Source organism: Rhincodon typus, chromosome 8 (genome assembly GCF_021869965.1).
Source record: "Rhincodon typus isolate 14 chromosome 8, sRhiTyp1.1, whole genome shotgun sequence".
Lineage (NCBI taxonomy): Eukaryota > Metazoa > Chordata > Chondrichthyes > Orectolobiformes > Rhincodontidae > Rhincodon > Rhincodon typus.
Genome location: NC_063339.1, coordinates 59939535 through 59954471, shown reverse-complemented (window position 1 = coordinate 59954471; position 14937 = coordinate 59939535). Strand labels below are relative to the sequence as shown.

The window sequence follows — 14937 nt, the reverse complement described above, 5'->3', positions numbered from 1 at the left end:
AATATACACAGTGACTGTGATCCCACAGCTGTGAATGGCAAGGAGTTCCAATGACTCTCAACCCTCTGAGAGAAGAAATTCCTCCTCATCTTAGTCTTAAATTGGCACTCCTTAATTCTGAGACTATGCCCTCTGGTCCTAGACTCTCCCATGAGGGGAAACATGTTCTCAGCATTTAACCTGACAAGCTCCCTAAGAATCTTATATGTTTCAATGAGATCATCTCTCATTCTTCTAAACTCCAGACAGTTGAGTCCTTACCTGAACTCCACGGCACAGCAAAAATATCAAAGATCCAATGCCCTTTAAATGTGTATTAAATACAAGCTAAAAGGAGAATTCTTTAATCTCACTTGGCTCTGTGCCAAAATGAAATTCACCACCATAGACCCCATGGTCTTTTGTTTGTAGATACTGAAACCACTTTTGATTTATTCAGTTCTATATGCAAGAAATTTGACCAGTCCTTGAATGTTGCAAAATAAAACACATGGTCAACCAAATAGTTCACCCCTCTTTCCATTAAACGAGAGATTTTAGAATATGTTGACAACTTCTTACATCTCTGCAGCTTGCACTCTTAAAAGACTACTGTCATTAAGGAGCTCCAATACTGGATCAACTTGCCAGCTCAGTCTTCTTCCAAATACAGCAGTGAGTGTGTGATCTTTATAGTCAACAGATGGTTAGTGTGCAATTATTCTTAACACTACCCTGTACTGTAGCAAAACCTAGCTACATATCAGCAACACTTGAGAATGCTAAAGAATCTTCATCACCAATACCTCCGGATTTAGTGAGAGGTCCAGTGAACAAATGCTTCAGTCCTTCTTGAAGCTAGTTCTACAAGCTATAAAACCAAAACTTCCATAAAAATCAACTTTGATGGACTGAATTATGGCTGAACATCATTTCTCCTGCCTGATCCTGATTTCACAACTATCAAATGGCTCATATTAAAGTGCATATGTTCATTGTTGCCTCCTTTCCTTAAGCAATCCCCTATTCAATCCCTGTAAATATGGTTATAAGAAGATTATACAATTAAGTATATAAATACAAAACCACTATGTAATACTGATAAAAATTAGACAAAATAAAAACGACTAAGACTAAGAAAATGTGTAAGTGAGATCTTAAGTCTTCTAACTGCATTGCTGTTTGCGGGATATTACTGTGCACAAATTGGTGCCCATGTTTCCTACAGCAGTGATTACACTTCAAAAGTAATTAATTAATTTACCATTGGTCAGAAACTGAACTAAACCAGTTAAATAAATGCTGTGGTCAGAAATTGGGAATTCTGGAGTGAGTAATTCACATGCTGACTCCCCAGTACTTGTCTACCACCTGAAAGACACAAATCAGACAGTCCCAATATTGTCATGAGTGACAATGGCTCCCAGTTCATGCGTGAAGAATTCAACCACTTCATAAAGGATTGGGAAATTCAACACAATATATTAACTCCATAGTATTGCCAGTCAAAGAGAAAGGCTGAGGTGGTAATAAAAAGTGTCAAAGGAACTATAAAGAAATTGGGAAAATCCAGTACAGAAGTACACAAGTCAATGCTCGGTTGGTGAAATGTATTCACTGAAGACATGGTAAGGAGGCCACTACAAAGATTAATGTCACACAGCAGCCAAACAGACGACAACAGCAAAGAAAGCTGTTCTGGGCAGGATAGTCACCTCCCATATTTCCCACTTCCCATCTTGAGATCGGTTTACATTATCCTAGGAAATCTCTTTCTCTTTCTAAACATGTGTAAATACTATACTACAGCGGCATCCAATCTGTAAACTTGGAATGCCAACCTGGAAGCCCAATCTAAATGACCCAGATACTTCCAGGGACTGTTTATGACATTGTTTATGCTCTTGAACAGACAGAGATCAATGCTCTATCAGTTGATTTTGTAATCCTCTACAATGCAGAAAATGGCTGTCAATTAAGGGTCCCAATTTCTAACAAGATTGAGAAAGTGATAAAGCATACAAAATCTGTGAATTAATCAAGTAAGCAGAGTGCAAAAGTATGAAGGTTATAATGATGTTTTAAATAAAAGTCTGGTTCAAACTCAAGTGGAGAATGTGAAGGCTATGGAGAGGGTACAGCAAAGATTTACTAGAGTAGATTCAAGGTGAGTGACTTCAGTTATGACGATGGATTGGAGATGCTGGAGTTTTTGTCTTTAGAGGAGGAAAGGTTGGCTAGAGATTTGTCAGAGATATTAAAGATTATGAAGCATTTAGGCAGAGTAAACAGAGAGAAACTATTCCAATTGGCAACAGGATTGAGAACCTGAGAATACTTATTTAAGATGAGTGGGAAAAGAACCAACTGGGAAATTTCGAAAAAATACTTTTATGCAGTGAGTAAATTGGATCTGGAATGCACTGCCTGAATGTGTGGTGGGCCAAATACAATTAGGCATTTAAAAGGGAATAAATATCCACCTGAAAATAAAAGATTGCAAGGATATGTGGTAAGGGTGGAAAATAAGACAATTCGATTGGCTCTTGCAGAGACCTGCCCGAAGTGCAATGGGCTGCAAGGCTTCCCTCAGTGTTGTAAATGTTCTATAATTTTATACTATGAAAATTGCCAGAGGATGTAGGTCATTGGTAAATGTTGGTTTAGTTTTGGGGCTAGAAATCTGTGGATAATACGTTGCAAGTAATTCCCTGACATGCAAATCAGAAAATGCTGCAATATAAATATCCTTGATATTTCCAAACATGATCTCCAGTATGAGTGCTTTCATGCTGTAGTAGTACTTGAAGCCTTTTCTCCAGCTGCGAAAAGACGACTTGCAAGACATTTTGGATTTACTGTTCGACAACTGCACCAAATGCTTTCCTAACTGAATTGCCTCTGTCTTGCTGGTTACTGTGCTGGGCAATGACAGGTGGTCACAACAGCCGGTACACGTCAGAGATGATGTCTGGCAGGACAGTTGGACCTCACATGGTGAGGATATTGTTCCAAAGGCTGAAAATTTCACCAATCACTTCTACCAGTTGTTAGCTAGAGAAGTGGTTTGTAATATGGTGAGTTAAACAAGAATAATATTATTTCAACGACATATGCCATCATAATAATTACATTTTATATTCAGTCTCGGAATGTGGACCATCCCTTGCGGATTTGGCATTATTTGCTCTTGAGAAATTGATGGATCGTTTTATTGAGATTCTACAGACCTACAGATTCTCCCAAAATGATATGGGGTTAGTCAGTCCCAGGATTTTAACCTTACGATAATGGAGGAGTGGCCATACATCCACATATCAAGAAGAAGTGTGCCTTGTTGTGAAATATGTAAGTGGTGGCATTCGAAAGCACCTGCCCTCATAATTCAAAATGGTGAAGAATGTGGTGCTTTGGGAAGAAGCCTTGTTAGGTTGCTGTTGCATGAGTTGTAGATTCTACACTGCAGTGAGAAATGATCAGGGCTGGAAAAAAAATATAAATGCTACCAAGGTCAAAGATTGGATTAGGCCATACTGTTGCCTTATCGAATGTATACTTCGGAAGTTGGTACTTTATGTTAATTTTTGCAGAAGATATGCAAACATTTTTAACATCTCAAGGCATTCTGTAAAATATGGGGAATTCAATTAACTCCTGAATTAAAAATTTGAAATATGGCTGTATTTATTACAGCCCATTCAAAAACTGACTTGCGGTGTGCAGAACTTAAGGAAATTTCACAGATCTTGCAGAATTCAAAGGCAGCAGAAAACATTTTTGATTTATTCTGGGGAAAAGGGTGTCATGTCTATTTATTACTCATCCTTAATTTTTATTGATAAGGAGCTGGTGATCTTTCTTGAACCATTGAAGGTATTTCCCTAGTATAGTTAGGTAGGGAGTTCCAGGATTTTAAAACAGTAGCACTGAAGAAATAAAAATATAATTTAATACAAGGTGGTGCCATAGGAGCAGTAGCACTAGATTAGTACTCCAGAGGTGCAGGCTTATGTTTGGAGGACATAAGTTTGAATCCCAACGTAGCAGATGGCAAAATTTGAATTAAACAAAATCTGGAATTAAAAGCCAGTCTAATGGAGACTATATAACCACCGTTGATTGTGTAAAACACCATCTGGACCATTAATGCATTTAGTGAAGGAAATCTGCTACCCTTACCTGGTCTGGCCTACATGTGGAATCTTTTCAGATGACTGCATTCAGGTTGACTCTTCACTGCCCTGTGATATGGACCAGATAGACAATATGCACAAGGACATGAGCAACAAATACCAGCCTTAACAACAATGCCCATGTCCCATGGAAGAGCAAAAGTAAATGTCCAAGTTGGGTTGGCATCTGACTTGCAGGGGAACTTGACGATGAATCTACTTCCATGCAGTTGCTGCCCTCGTCATTATCATAAGGGAATGTCACAAATTGCTGAGGTGATGTGGATGAAGCAAATTGGCACTAACACACACAGCAGCTAAAGTGCACTGATAGTGGGCAGAGTGAATGTTTGAATGAGATAACAATCAAGCAGTTTGCTTTGTTATGAATGTGTTCAGCTTCTTGATGGCTGTTGGAACTGTATTCATCAGGCAAGTGGAGTGTGGTCTATCACACCTCCTGACATTCCTTGTAGATTATAGAAAGGCTTTAGGGAGCCAAGAGGCACTGCTGGAAATGGATAGTTAAGCAGTGAACGCAATACCTGCTACATAATTCCATTCTCAATCCAGCATCAATTAGTACTGGGTTCAGAGATGATCAATCACATTGGTCAAATTTCTGCAAATTAAGTATTTTAGTATCTGACACAGCCAGTTCAAACTTCCAGGTAAAATCATATTGGTTAAGGATTTTGCTGTACAAATAATGAGACTAACAATGAGTACTATTTTTAATGTAGAAATTGGACAGCAACTTATCTGGCACTACAATGTACAGTTCAATAAGCAAATCCAGAAATTCCTGTGCAAGATGTAATGCTCCCCAAAGGTTCGCTGAACACAACGTTTTGCTATCTGGCTCCCAGTTCAACTACATGATGTTGCTGTACTTAGCTCATAAATATGAATGAAACATGGCATAAATATGAGGGTTTGTCCATTCCAGTCTAGTACCCTTGGCATGATGGGTCTTAATTACTAACAAACTCTCTGAAACTGAAAATCAGTTCATTATACCTAACGTAATAAGTTAATTTCGATGTTCATTAACTATTATTGTAAAAGCTGCATTAAAAAGAAAATACTTAGTCCCTTTCTCCTTCTCCCCCCCCGTCATTCTTTCCCTGACTTTATTGTATTTTCTATAATTTATTTAACATTGATTCAAATATTCGAACCGACAGTTTCTGCTTCAAACTGTTACGTTGTTTACTGGCAATTCTTCAATCCGATTGGGTAAGAAGAAAGACACAGTGGTTCCCTGTAGGGCGCTGCTTTTGGGGGATTCAATAAATTCCAGTGCAAATCGCCACAGAAAGTCTTCGGGGAAATACAAATGTGGACAATCCTTCCCCCACCCCCCACGACCGAAAAAAACTGCACTGTTTCATGCCAATCTTTTCAATGAAGTACCGAGGCGGGGCATGAAGCCCAAATATTTGTTGCATTCCATCCAGGCTTTATCACACAAATAGTAACATTACGGTTCGGGTTGTCTGTGCAACAGCTGAAACGACATGATAGACCTCATTCAGTGTTTCAGTTCCTATCATCTAGCCAAACAGCATGCGGTGTATAACGTTACATTTCGACTAGGGGAAAAAACACGTGGATGAAGGTCTGCCGGAGGCTACCGGTAATTTCTAATGATTTTTTTTTAAAAATAAGTTTGAAGACGAAGCTTGTTTTTGTTTTCAAGCTGAAAGTAATAAAACTTTTGCTTTGGAAAATAAACCCCAATATTTCTTGGCCTCCAAATGTGTGAGTCCTTGCAACAAATTTGAAACTCTGAAAACACGCTGTTCAATGTGATATAATGTGCCGATCGCATTGTATTGGTCATTGCCCCTCACGCAATCCCAGAGTCATTCAATTTATTGCTCATTTTAAGAGATTTTAGGACTATCCAATGTTCTCCCAGAAGCGGAATAAATTCACCTGCGGCTATATAAACTATAGTGAGATATAAATATAATTATCATTGGGCAAACTGCTTCCACTTTATATTTTTCTTTACGACGCAAACCCGGATTCAGCTGGTATTAATAATTCCACGGACCACTCTAGTAATTCATGCAAAGAAATTCAAGGTTGCCTCGGTAGAGCCTGTGCTCGGTGCGGCGCAATCTCGTAACCGAGAAAATTCTTCTCACACTTCTCTATTTTTAGTTACTCAACAGTTCAGTTACCACGTCTGTAGCTTGAAGTTAAGGCGTTTCAGAACACAGGCAGCTACCCCCAACCTCCAAGCCCCGGGGAAGGGCAGGTAACTAATATAAGCCCCATTTATCTTCGGAATGGTTAATAAAAGCTCAATGCCATAAAGACGTTCCCATTTTAAAGAGGAGAACTGCCAGCATTGTGTATGATATAACTCAATTATTCCACAGTTGGTTTGTGGTAGTTTTATCCTGCATATGGTTAGCACCACTGGCCCTATTGTCGATGCAGGATGAGTTCAACAGAGATAATAGCTGCATGAGTGAGAATGTAGACACACATAAAGCACTCAGTATGCGTGTGCCAAAATGCACAAGTATATCAGATGTATACATATGCAAAATGCTTATAGGCTGCGCCACAACTTCTCATTGATTATCATCGATGTTGTCAATCAGAATTTGCAAAGGGTTAGAATCACTAAGTAGTCCCAAGGTCCCGAACCGAACAGTCTAAAGAAATGTTTGCATTTGTACCATGAACATCCGATTGTAAAATCAACTGTCAATCAAGTCTCTCTCGGAAAGCATGCGCCTTTGACGGACACACTCTGTGGCGCTATTGCTCGCCCGTGAGTGAGAGACTTTCCCAGCATTTTGCGGGCCAGTTTCTGGTCTTGCCCTTGCATTCCCACCTTTCGGCAGTTACAGATGTTTTCAGTTGCAATTCCCTATTTGGCCATCCCTTTGATGTTTCTGTGTAGACTGCCGCAGATTTGCAGGCTGCCGGAGACACTGTCCTTACATGGGCTAAGCTTGGATTTGCTAGGACTAGGCATACACTCGGCTGCTTCCCTGTCCGCAGCCGCTCTCTCCATTAATGGTTTCACCGAGGCTTACTGGCGTGAAGCCTACCAAATAAGGACAAGGTCTCGGGCTGTCCCTCGGGGGCCAGTCTGTTTCGGCAGCACTTTAGGGGATTATAAATCCTCGTCTCCCTCTCACTATATCTCCGATCCAGCATCGCAGAGGAGCGGGTGGACTGAAGGCGCTACTCTGGTAAGTTCTGGAAGCCTGTCCAAAACCATGGGATGGAACAGGAGGGCACAGCGCTCACACCTAAAACGTATACAGTTGGAGACTAAAGGGAAGCGTTTACTTTTCTCGCAGTTTAAAAGTAAATTGAAAGGGTGAACAGTTCTTAGTGTCCCGCAAAATCGATCCTATTAAACAATTCCCATTTATTTTCACCAAGTGTAACATAGGCAGTATGAGAAACTTCCACTACATACCTAAGCATTGCTTGTTTTACCAACACTTTGCTATTATTTGATCAGGTGTCATTAACGGATCTTTCCATATGTAGCGAGACGCCTTCTCAATATTCTTGTTACAGAAACAAAATGCGCTTTGAGAGCACCAGAACCAGTTTCATTGGACTAAAGTCGTATCAGTACGCAGGAGCAATGTGAATTTAAATTATGTTGAATCTGATTTCTTATTTTACAATTTATTAATCTACAAGGACGTCTATCCCAATTGAAGACTTCAAGCAGAACTTAATCCTGGCTTCTTGCAGCCAGTAATAATTGAAATCTGGTATTGCAGTGAGGAATGCCACACCTCATAGATGGGATCCAAACAAGCCTTATTGGTTTAAATTAAGTTTAAAACAAGTTTGAATTAAGTTACTATTCAAGTGTCAATATAACATTAAAATATATAGCTTGAGTTATTTTATGGTTTTGCAGCAGATGGCACCTGGTCCTATGAAAGTGGCTTTGCAGTCAAACCAGTTGAATGTCAAAATGATAGAACTTGTTCATATGTAAAGCTATTTTGCACGTCTCCCACTGTGGTACTGTCGCTTTGGAGTCCATACAGAATTCAAGTGTGTTGTACCCTTGATGTCTGTGACTGTTTCATCACACCACTTTCTTTTTGCAGATCTTAAATCACCATGTGCGACGACGAGGAAGCCACTGCCTTAGTGTGTGACAATGGCTCCGGTCTGGTGAAGGCTGGATTCGCTGGAGACGATGCCCCTCGAGCTGTCTTTCCCTCCATCGTTGGTCGCCCACGCCACCAGGTACCCAACACCCAACGGTCTTTCACCATCCAACCCAAGACTGCATGAGTAGGCAGCCTTGTCTCCTCCATGAATGTTAAAACTGGTTAGGATTATAAGTCATAAACTTTCCTACTCTGGGGCACACAAGCGTTCCCTTTATAAGGACCTCCAAAGTTGTACGCTTAAAGATTCTAGTCACTCTGCAAAATTTGGTCTTTATATTCTAGACTAAATAGTTATGCACTAGGTTTGTAATTATTGTTTATTACCATAATGTTGACTGAACATTATGAAGATGTACAGCCTGTTAGTGTTCAAACAATTAATGTATCTTTCTATAAATTATAGGGTGTCATGGTAGGTATGGGTCAGAAGGATTCCTATGTTGGTGATGAGGCCCAAAGCAAAAGAGGTATCTTGACCCTAAAATATCCCATTGAGCATGGTATCATCACTAACTGGGATGATATGGAGAAGATCTGGCACCACACCTTCTACAATGAACTCCGTGTAGCACCTGAAGAGCATCCGACACTGCTTACTGAGGCTCCTCTAAACCCCAAGGCTAACCGTGAGAAAATGACCCAAATTATGTTTGAGACCTTCAATGTCCCAGCCATGTACGTTGCTATCCAGGCTGTGCTATCCCTGTATGCCTCTGGTCGTACAACAGGTAAGCACAACAATCCCACATGATGATGCTTACTGACATGACCGATGGCTTAAATAATCATCTAAAAGTGGTGGATTGTTTTGAAATTAAAATCCAGGAAACAGTCAAATTTAAAGAATATTGATTTTACACAATGTTTAAAATATCAGCTGGCATATTATTCTATATTAATTTTATTAAACAACATTGATAAGCCTATCAGTAATTCATGTACACTAAATATGTTACTTCTAAACTTTGTGTTATGTTGCTGGAGGTATTGAATATAAAACTGACCTGTATCCATTACCTCCGAAATGATAAATGTGTGATGTAAAGATAGGGTCATCAATGGAGCTTTTAGAAATGTGATTGGAAAATATGACACCCATGTTTCAATCTGCATTCTGTTTCTCCAGGTATTGTCCTGGACTCTGGAGATGGAGTCACTCACAATGTTCCAATCTATGAGGGTTATGCTCTGCCTCATGCCATCATGCGTCTGGATCTAGCTGGCAGGGATCTCACTGACTACCTCATGAAGATCCTTACTGAACGTGGTTATTCCTTTGTGACAACAGGTATGCACTCACTAGTTTACTGAACACATTATTTGTATTCTGAAATTCAGCAAGGGATCTCTCAATGATTTCCTTCTCTGTCCACAGCTGAACGTGAGATTGTCCGTGACATCAAGGAAAAGTTATGCTATGTTGCCCTGGATTTTGAGAATGAAATGGCCACTGCAGCCTCTTCATCTTCACTGGAAAAGAGCTATGAATTGCCTGATGGTCAGGTCATCACCATTGGTAATGAGCGTTTCCGTTGTCCTGAGACCCTCTTCCAACCATCTTTCATTGGTGAGTATTGTAGAGTCACAGAGTTGTACAGCTCAGAACAGACCCTTTGGTACAACTCGTCCATGCCGAACAGATATCCTAAATTGATCTAGTCCCATTTGCCAGCATTTGGCCCATATCCCTCTAAACCCTTCCTATTCATGTATCCCTCCAGATGCCTTTTAAATGTTGTAATTGTACCAGCCTCCACCACTTCCTCTGGCCACTCATTTCATACACACACCACTCTCTGCATGAAAATAGTTGTCCTTTAGGTCCCTTTTATATCATTTCTCTCTCATCTTAAATCTATGCCCTCTAGTTTTCGACTATCCTGCCCTGGGAAAGAGACATTGGTTATACACCCTATCCATGCCCCTCATGATTTTATAAATACCTGTAAGGTCACCCCTCAGTTTCTGACATTCCAGCAACAATAGCCCTAGCCTACTCAGTCTCTCCCTATAGCTCACACCTTCCAACTCCGGCAACATACTTGTAAATCTTTTCTGCACCCTTTCAAGTTTAACAACATTTTTCCTCAGCAGAGAGACCAGAATTGAACACAATATTCCAAAAGTGGCCTTAGCAATGTTTCTGATTTATCTGTATGAATATACCACTTCTGAATTTTGTGTGATTTTCATAGATACTTTGACTCCCTAGAAAACCTGCTTGAGAAGGATAAAGCAGGGTCCAATCTTGATAGACTTTTATAAGCATTTATTCACAGAGATATACATTACAAACATATGTTTCCCAAGCTCAAACACCAACTCTGGTCTGTTCCCAGTGACGGGAGACAAATGAATCCTAGCTAATGCCTATCAACTGTATCAAATTTGGTACAATTAATACACAACTAACAAAATACATTCAGTGATTTCAGTCAAGCCTCTCTAATGAATTGTAATTTGGAGATAATGCATGTAAACCTGTAAAAACAACCATGAGCTAATGGGTATGTATGGGAGGGCTGGTATCAATTGGTTAGGTGGACAACTGTCAACGTGTCTTATCCTAACTTGCGATATAATAAATCTGAAAAAAGTGCAAGGTGTTGTTTTCCTTCTAAATTGCTTGCAATCATTTTCCTGTCAGTTGCTTGCTGGTTTTCATTCATAATAACAGTAAACAGTTCATAATGAAGACTTGGTCTGTTCATAAAACAGGAATGGAATCTGCTGGTATTCATGAAACTACATATAACAGCATCATGAAGTGTGATATTGACATCCGTAAGGATCTATATGCCAACAATGTCTTGTCTGGTGGTACCACCATGTACCCAGGTATTGCTGATCGTATGCAAAAGGAAATCACTGCTCTGGCCCCCAGCACCATGAAGATTAAGGTAACATTTTCAAAACCGTTATAAAATGAGTGAAATTATGAGTGGAATTGTGTTAAAATTAGTTTTGCACAAACCTATTGCACCTTCTACCTTTACTATAATAATTGTAAAAGATAGTTTGTTCCTTCAACTGATGTTAATGTATGATGTTAATGTAAACACATTTATTATTATTCGTTAGCCATCTACTTTTGACTATGCTTTGTAATTTTACAAAATACTATTACACTAAAATAAAATTTTGAAAATGTTCTCTCAAACTGCGATGTATGAAGATAGATATAAGGTGGAATAGCTTTAGTACATATTCATAAAGACCTTTCTTAATACTTTAGATCATTGCCCCACCTGAGCGTAAATACTCTGTCTGGATTGGAGGCTCCATTCTGGCATCTCTATCCACCTTCCAGCAGATGTGGATCAGCAAACAGGAGTACGATGAAGCAGGCCCATCCATCGTCCATCGCAAATGCTTTTAAACATCATGACATTAACTTACTTTGAACTCAGGTTGACAAGGTTGTGCCTCTGGTTACTTTGAATCAACAGGCCATCGGGAAATACAAAATAGTTCCAAAACTATTTTCATTGTACAGTTTGTTTACACGTGCAATTTATTTGTGACAATAATATTTATTGATCTATGAATAAAACAAGACTGGGACTTGCAACTTATGAGTGTTGTCTAAATTAGGATGGTGGTGGGGTGGGGGAGGAGTTGGCAGCTCATGGAGATCACAGCATAAAAAATATTTGACAGTCTATTTACCATTCGATTTTAGTGTCACCAGCAAATGTTGAATTTAAAGGGACGAGTTGGCTCATTAGTCCATTGGGCCAAATTTGTCTTGTTGATTTTTACTTTGAATGAGAGTTATTAGCACCATTGATCAGATGGCTATAAGGGATCGCTTAGTGGAATCACTGTTTACTGGGATCAGTATCCAGTGATGCTCCACTGAAAGGTGACCACAGTGAAGTAAAATAAAAGTCAAATTGTCCATGCCTTTAACAGATTGTTACAGTAACAGCATCAGTAGTGCTGTACATATCAGGTCATTGTTACATCAGCTATTGTTCCACCTTCTTAATCTTTTTCCATGGCCATTTGGAAGAAGACTTCAAATATGTTCCACTTTCTGCAAATGTTGATTGAAAAGAGCCATTAGTTGGAAGAAACAGATGATACAACCCTTTCTCAGGTTTCTGCATTTCAATAACTTTGAAATTGTTCAATTTTTCTCCCCTAAACCATTCCTACACCTGGTATTGATCCAAGTGCATTGATCCAGTAATTGGTCCAGTATTGATCCAGTAATAGCTAACGCAGTGCTAAGAATTGATGTAAATAAAATTATTTTTAACTGGGGAGTATGGTGGCTAAATTTATCATTGGTTTAAGCAATGTAGGAACTCATCAATAGAAGTATAACATTCCCCTTTAGAAAGCCTTAGTAAAGCTTGTATTTCTGTACGAAAACAGTTTTTGCTGGTGCTTTATTTGATAAATTATGGTATCTGAATTTTAATTAGCTTAATCAACTCAGGAGGTCGTGATGATCATTTTAGTGTATCATGCATTACATCAGAAAGCTCCAGGAGGGCTCCACAAAAAGTATGCCTTATACACACATGCACACACATGCACACACACACATGATATGGGTTGGGTGGAGATCTCCAAATTATTACCAGGGTTTCTAGTTCAGCTGGCTTAAAGGACAGGTTTGATTCTGAAATTAGACAGCATTCACTACACAGCCATAGCATCTGTTTGAAAGAAAACAACTTGAACCATAACTACAGAGCATAATTCTACCCAAGCAGTTCATGTTTAATCTGTGTGAAGCAACTTTGGCTCAGCACCAATATAAAATGTTGCTCTTGTTAAAAATTAACATGGAGGCAAACACTAGTCATAATTGAAAATCAAAAGGTTTATAAAATCATGAGGGGCATGGACAGGGTGAATATTCAAGGTCTTTTCCCCAGGGATGGGGAGTCCAAAACAAGAGGGCATAGGTTTAAGGTGAGAGGGCAAAGATTTAAAAAGGACCTAAGGGGAATTTTTTTCATGCAGAGCTGGTGCATGTATGGGATGAACTGCCAGAGGAGGAAGAAGTGGAGGCTTGTATAATTACACCAATTAAAAGGCATCTGGATGGGTACATGAATAGGAAGGGTTTAGAGGGATATGGGTAAAATCAGAATAGATTACTTTAGGATATCTGGTTGGCATGGATGAGTTGGACCAAGGGGTCTGTTTCCATACTGTGCATCTCTATGACTCTAATTGCTGGGACAAATCAAATTGGACAAGTAGAAATCCATTGAGTACGCTGTACAAAGTAACTATGGAACCACAAAACAAATAAAAAGGAAGGCAAAAATTTCAGGGACATTTAAACTTTACTTGAGATTTACTTCTTACTGATTCATGTGTAAAATAGATAACTTTCAAACTTCTGAAATTTGTGATGGGATAACCGACATTCACAATACTTTCAATAATTCATTTTGCCTATTAGATAAGACTATCTTTTCAATCCATAAAACTATATCTAAAATTTGTAACAGCCTTAGATAATAGCAGTGTTGATTTTTTTCAGTTGACTCGACAGCTAGAGTGTGGTGCAAAATGGTACCAATGGTATGTGTTCAATCTCTGTATTGGCTATGGTAGTTTATAGACACCTGCCTCTTTACTTTACACCATGCTTGATACAGAGTGTCTTCAAGCTACATAACTCAATTGTCTCTTTCAAGCAATGAGAGAGGCTTAAGGCCCCTCATGGGCTACGTTTCACTATAGATAAAAGCAATATTGATGCAATTCATATTGCATCAATTTAACCCAAAACAATGAGGACTTAGGTGAGTAGAAATGGAAGCTGAAGCCTTGCTTCATCCTATAATACCCTGTAGATGCTAATCCTGGGCGTCTCAATTCCATTATTAAAACAGAAATAATCTCAAGTATATTCTGTGCTCACTAACAACCTTCTAATCTGTCAACACAGATAGGAAATGATCAGATGCCTTTTTAGGAACTGTTACAATAAATACTGGTTGCACCAGGTTCTTGAGTGGTGGGAGCACGTTCTAACAAATAATGTGAGCAGTAGAATTCAAATGGAGTGCACTTTAAGCCGTACCAATTGAGCTTTTAGGGTAAACTTTCCCCTTGATTTTAGTTCCTCATTATTTTTAATCTTCCAGTAATGTTGATAATGGAGTTTAACACTGTATATGTATTTATTCTCTCCAGACTTAATTTTGGAGCAAAGTCTAGATGTAAAAGAACTCAAACCAGAATGTACAATTGCAATGTCAAGCTGCATACATTGGAGGAAGCATATACATTAGTGAAGGATTAAAAAGCAGGAACTGGAAGAAATTACAGTACAAAACAAAACTTGAGCTCAATGTTGTGGACTGGAATTGTGTCCAAAGTCAAGACATTTAAGCAGTATACATGGCTACTAACCTATACAGTCTGTTAGAATTGAAGACAAATCATACAACTAATCTGTAATGTTTTTGATTATTGTTTTCTTAATGGAAGGGATTTTGAGATTGAGTTACCTGTTATGATTTTGTTTTAGACCAGAACAGGTTAAAAAAGATAGTCCACAGGTTACGGGAATTTAATAAGTGAACTGAAGACAAATGGAGATAACAAGGTGTACAGCTGGATGAACACAGCAG

The 14937-nt window shown here is 39.0% G+C and overlaps 1 protein-coding gene across 2 annotated transcripts; it reads left to right on the top strand.

Annotated features, from left to right (window-relative positions):
- The first annotated feature begins 5704 nt into the window (after positions 1-5704).
- Positions 5705-11900, top strand: LOC109927506 (actin, alpha cardiac muscle 1-like). Of its 2 annotated transcripts, none has more exons than XM_048599844.1 (7): positions 5705-5790; positions 8261-8402; positions 8733-9057; positions 9456-9617; positions 9705-9896; positions 11048-11229; positions 11565-11900. In XM_048599844.1, exons 2-7 carry the CDS (start codon positions 8274-8276, stop codon positions 11706-11708), a joined length of 1134 nt encoding a protein of 377 aa, XP_048455801.1. In that variant the 5' UTR covers positions 5705-5790; positions 8261-8273; the 3' UTR covers positions 11709-11900. The 2 variants fall into 2 exon arrangements, with proteins under 2 accessions (XP_048455801.1, XP_020383124.1); XM_020527535.2 differs by lacking the exon at positions 5705-5790 and adding an exon at positions 6924-7372.
- Positions 11901-14937: the final 3037 nt, after the last annotated feature.

What these genes read in the sequence shown, in the direction of transcription:
- LOC109927506 (XM_048599844.1), top strand. Translation starts at nt 8,274, where the DNA reads ATGTGCGACGACGAGGAAGCCACTGCCTTAGTGTGTGACAATGGCTCC. An exon ending in TTGGTCGCCCACGCCACCAG is followed by an intron (nt 8,403 to 8,732) that starts GTACCCAACACC and finishes TATAAATTATAG; the next exon opens with GGTGTCATGGTAGGTATGGG. An exon ending in TTATTCCTTTGTGACAACAG is followed by an intron (nt 9,618 to 9,704) that starts GTATGCACTCAC and finishes CTCTGTCCACAG; the next exon opens with CTGAACGTGAGATTGTCCGT.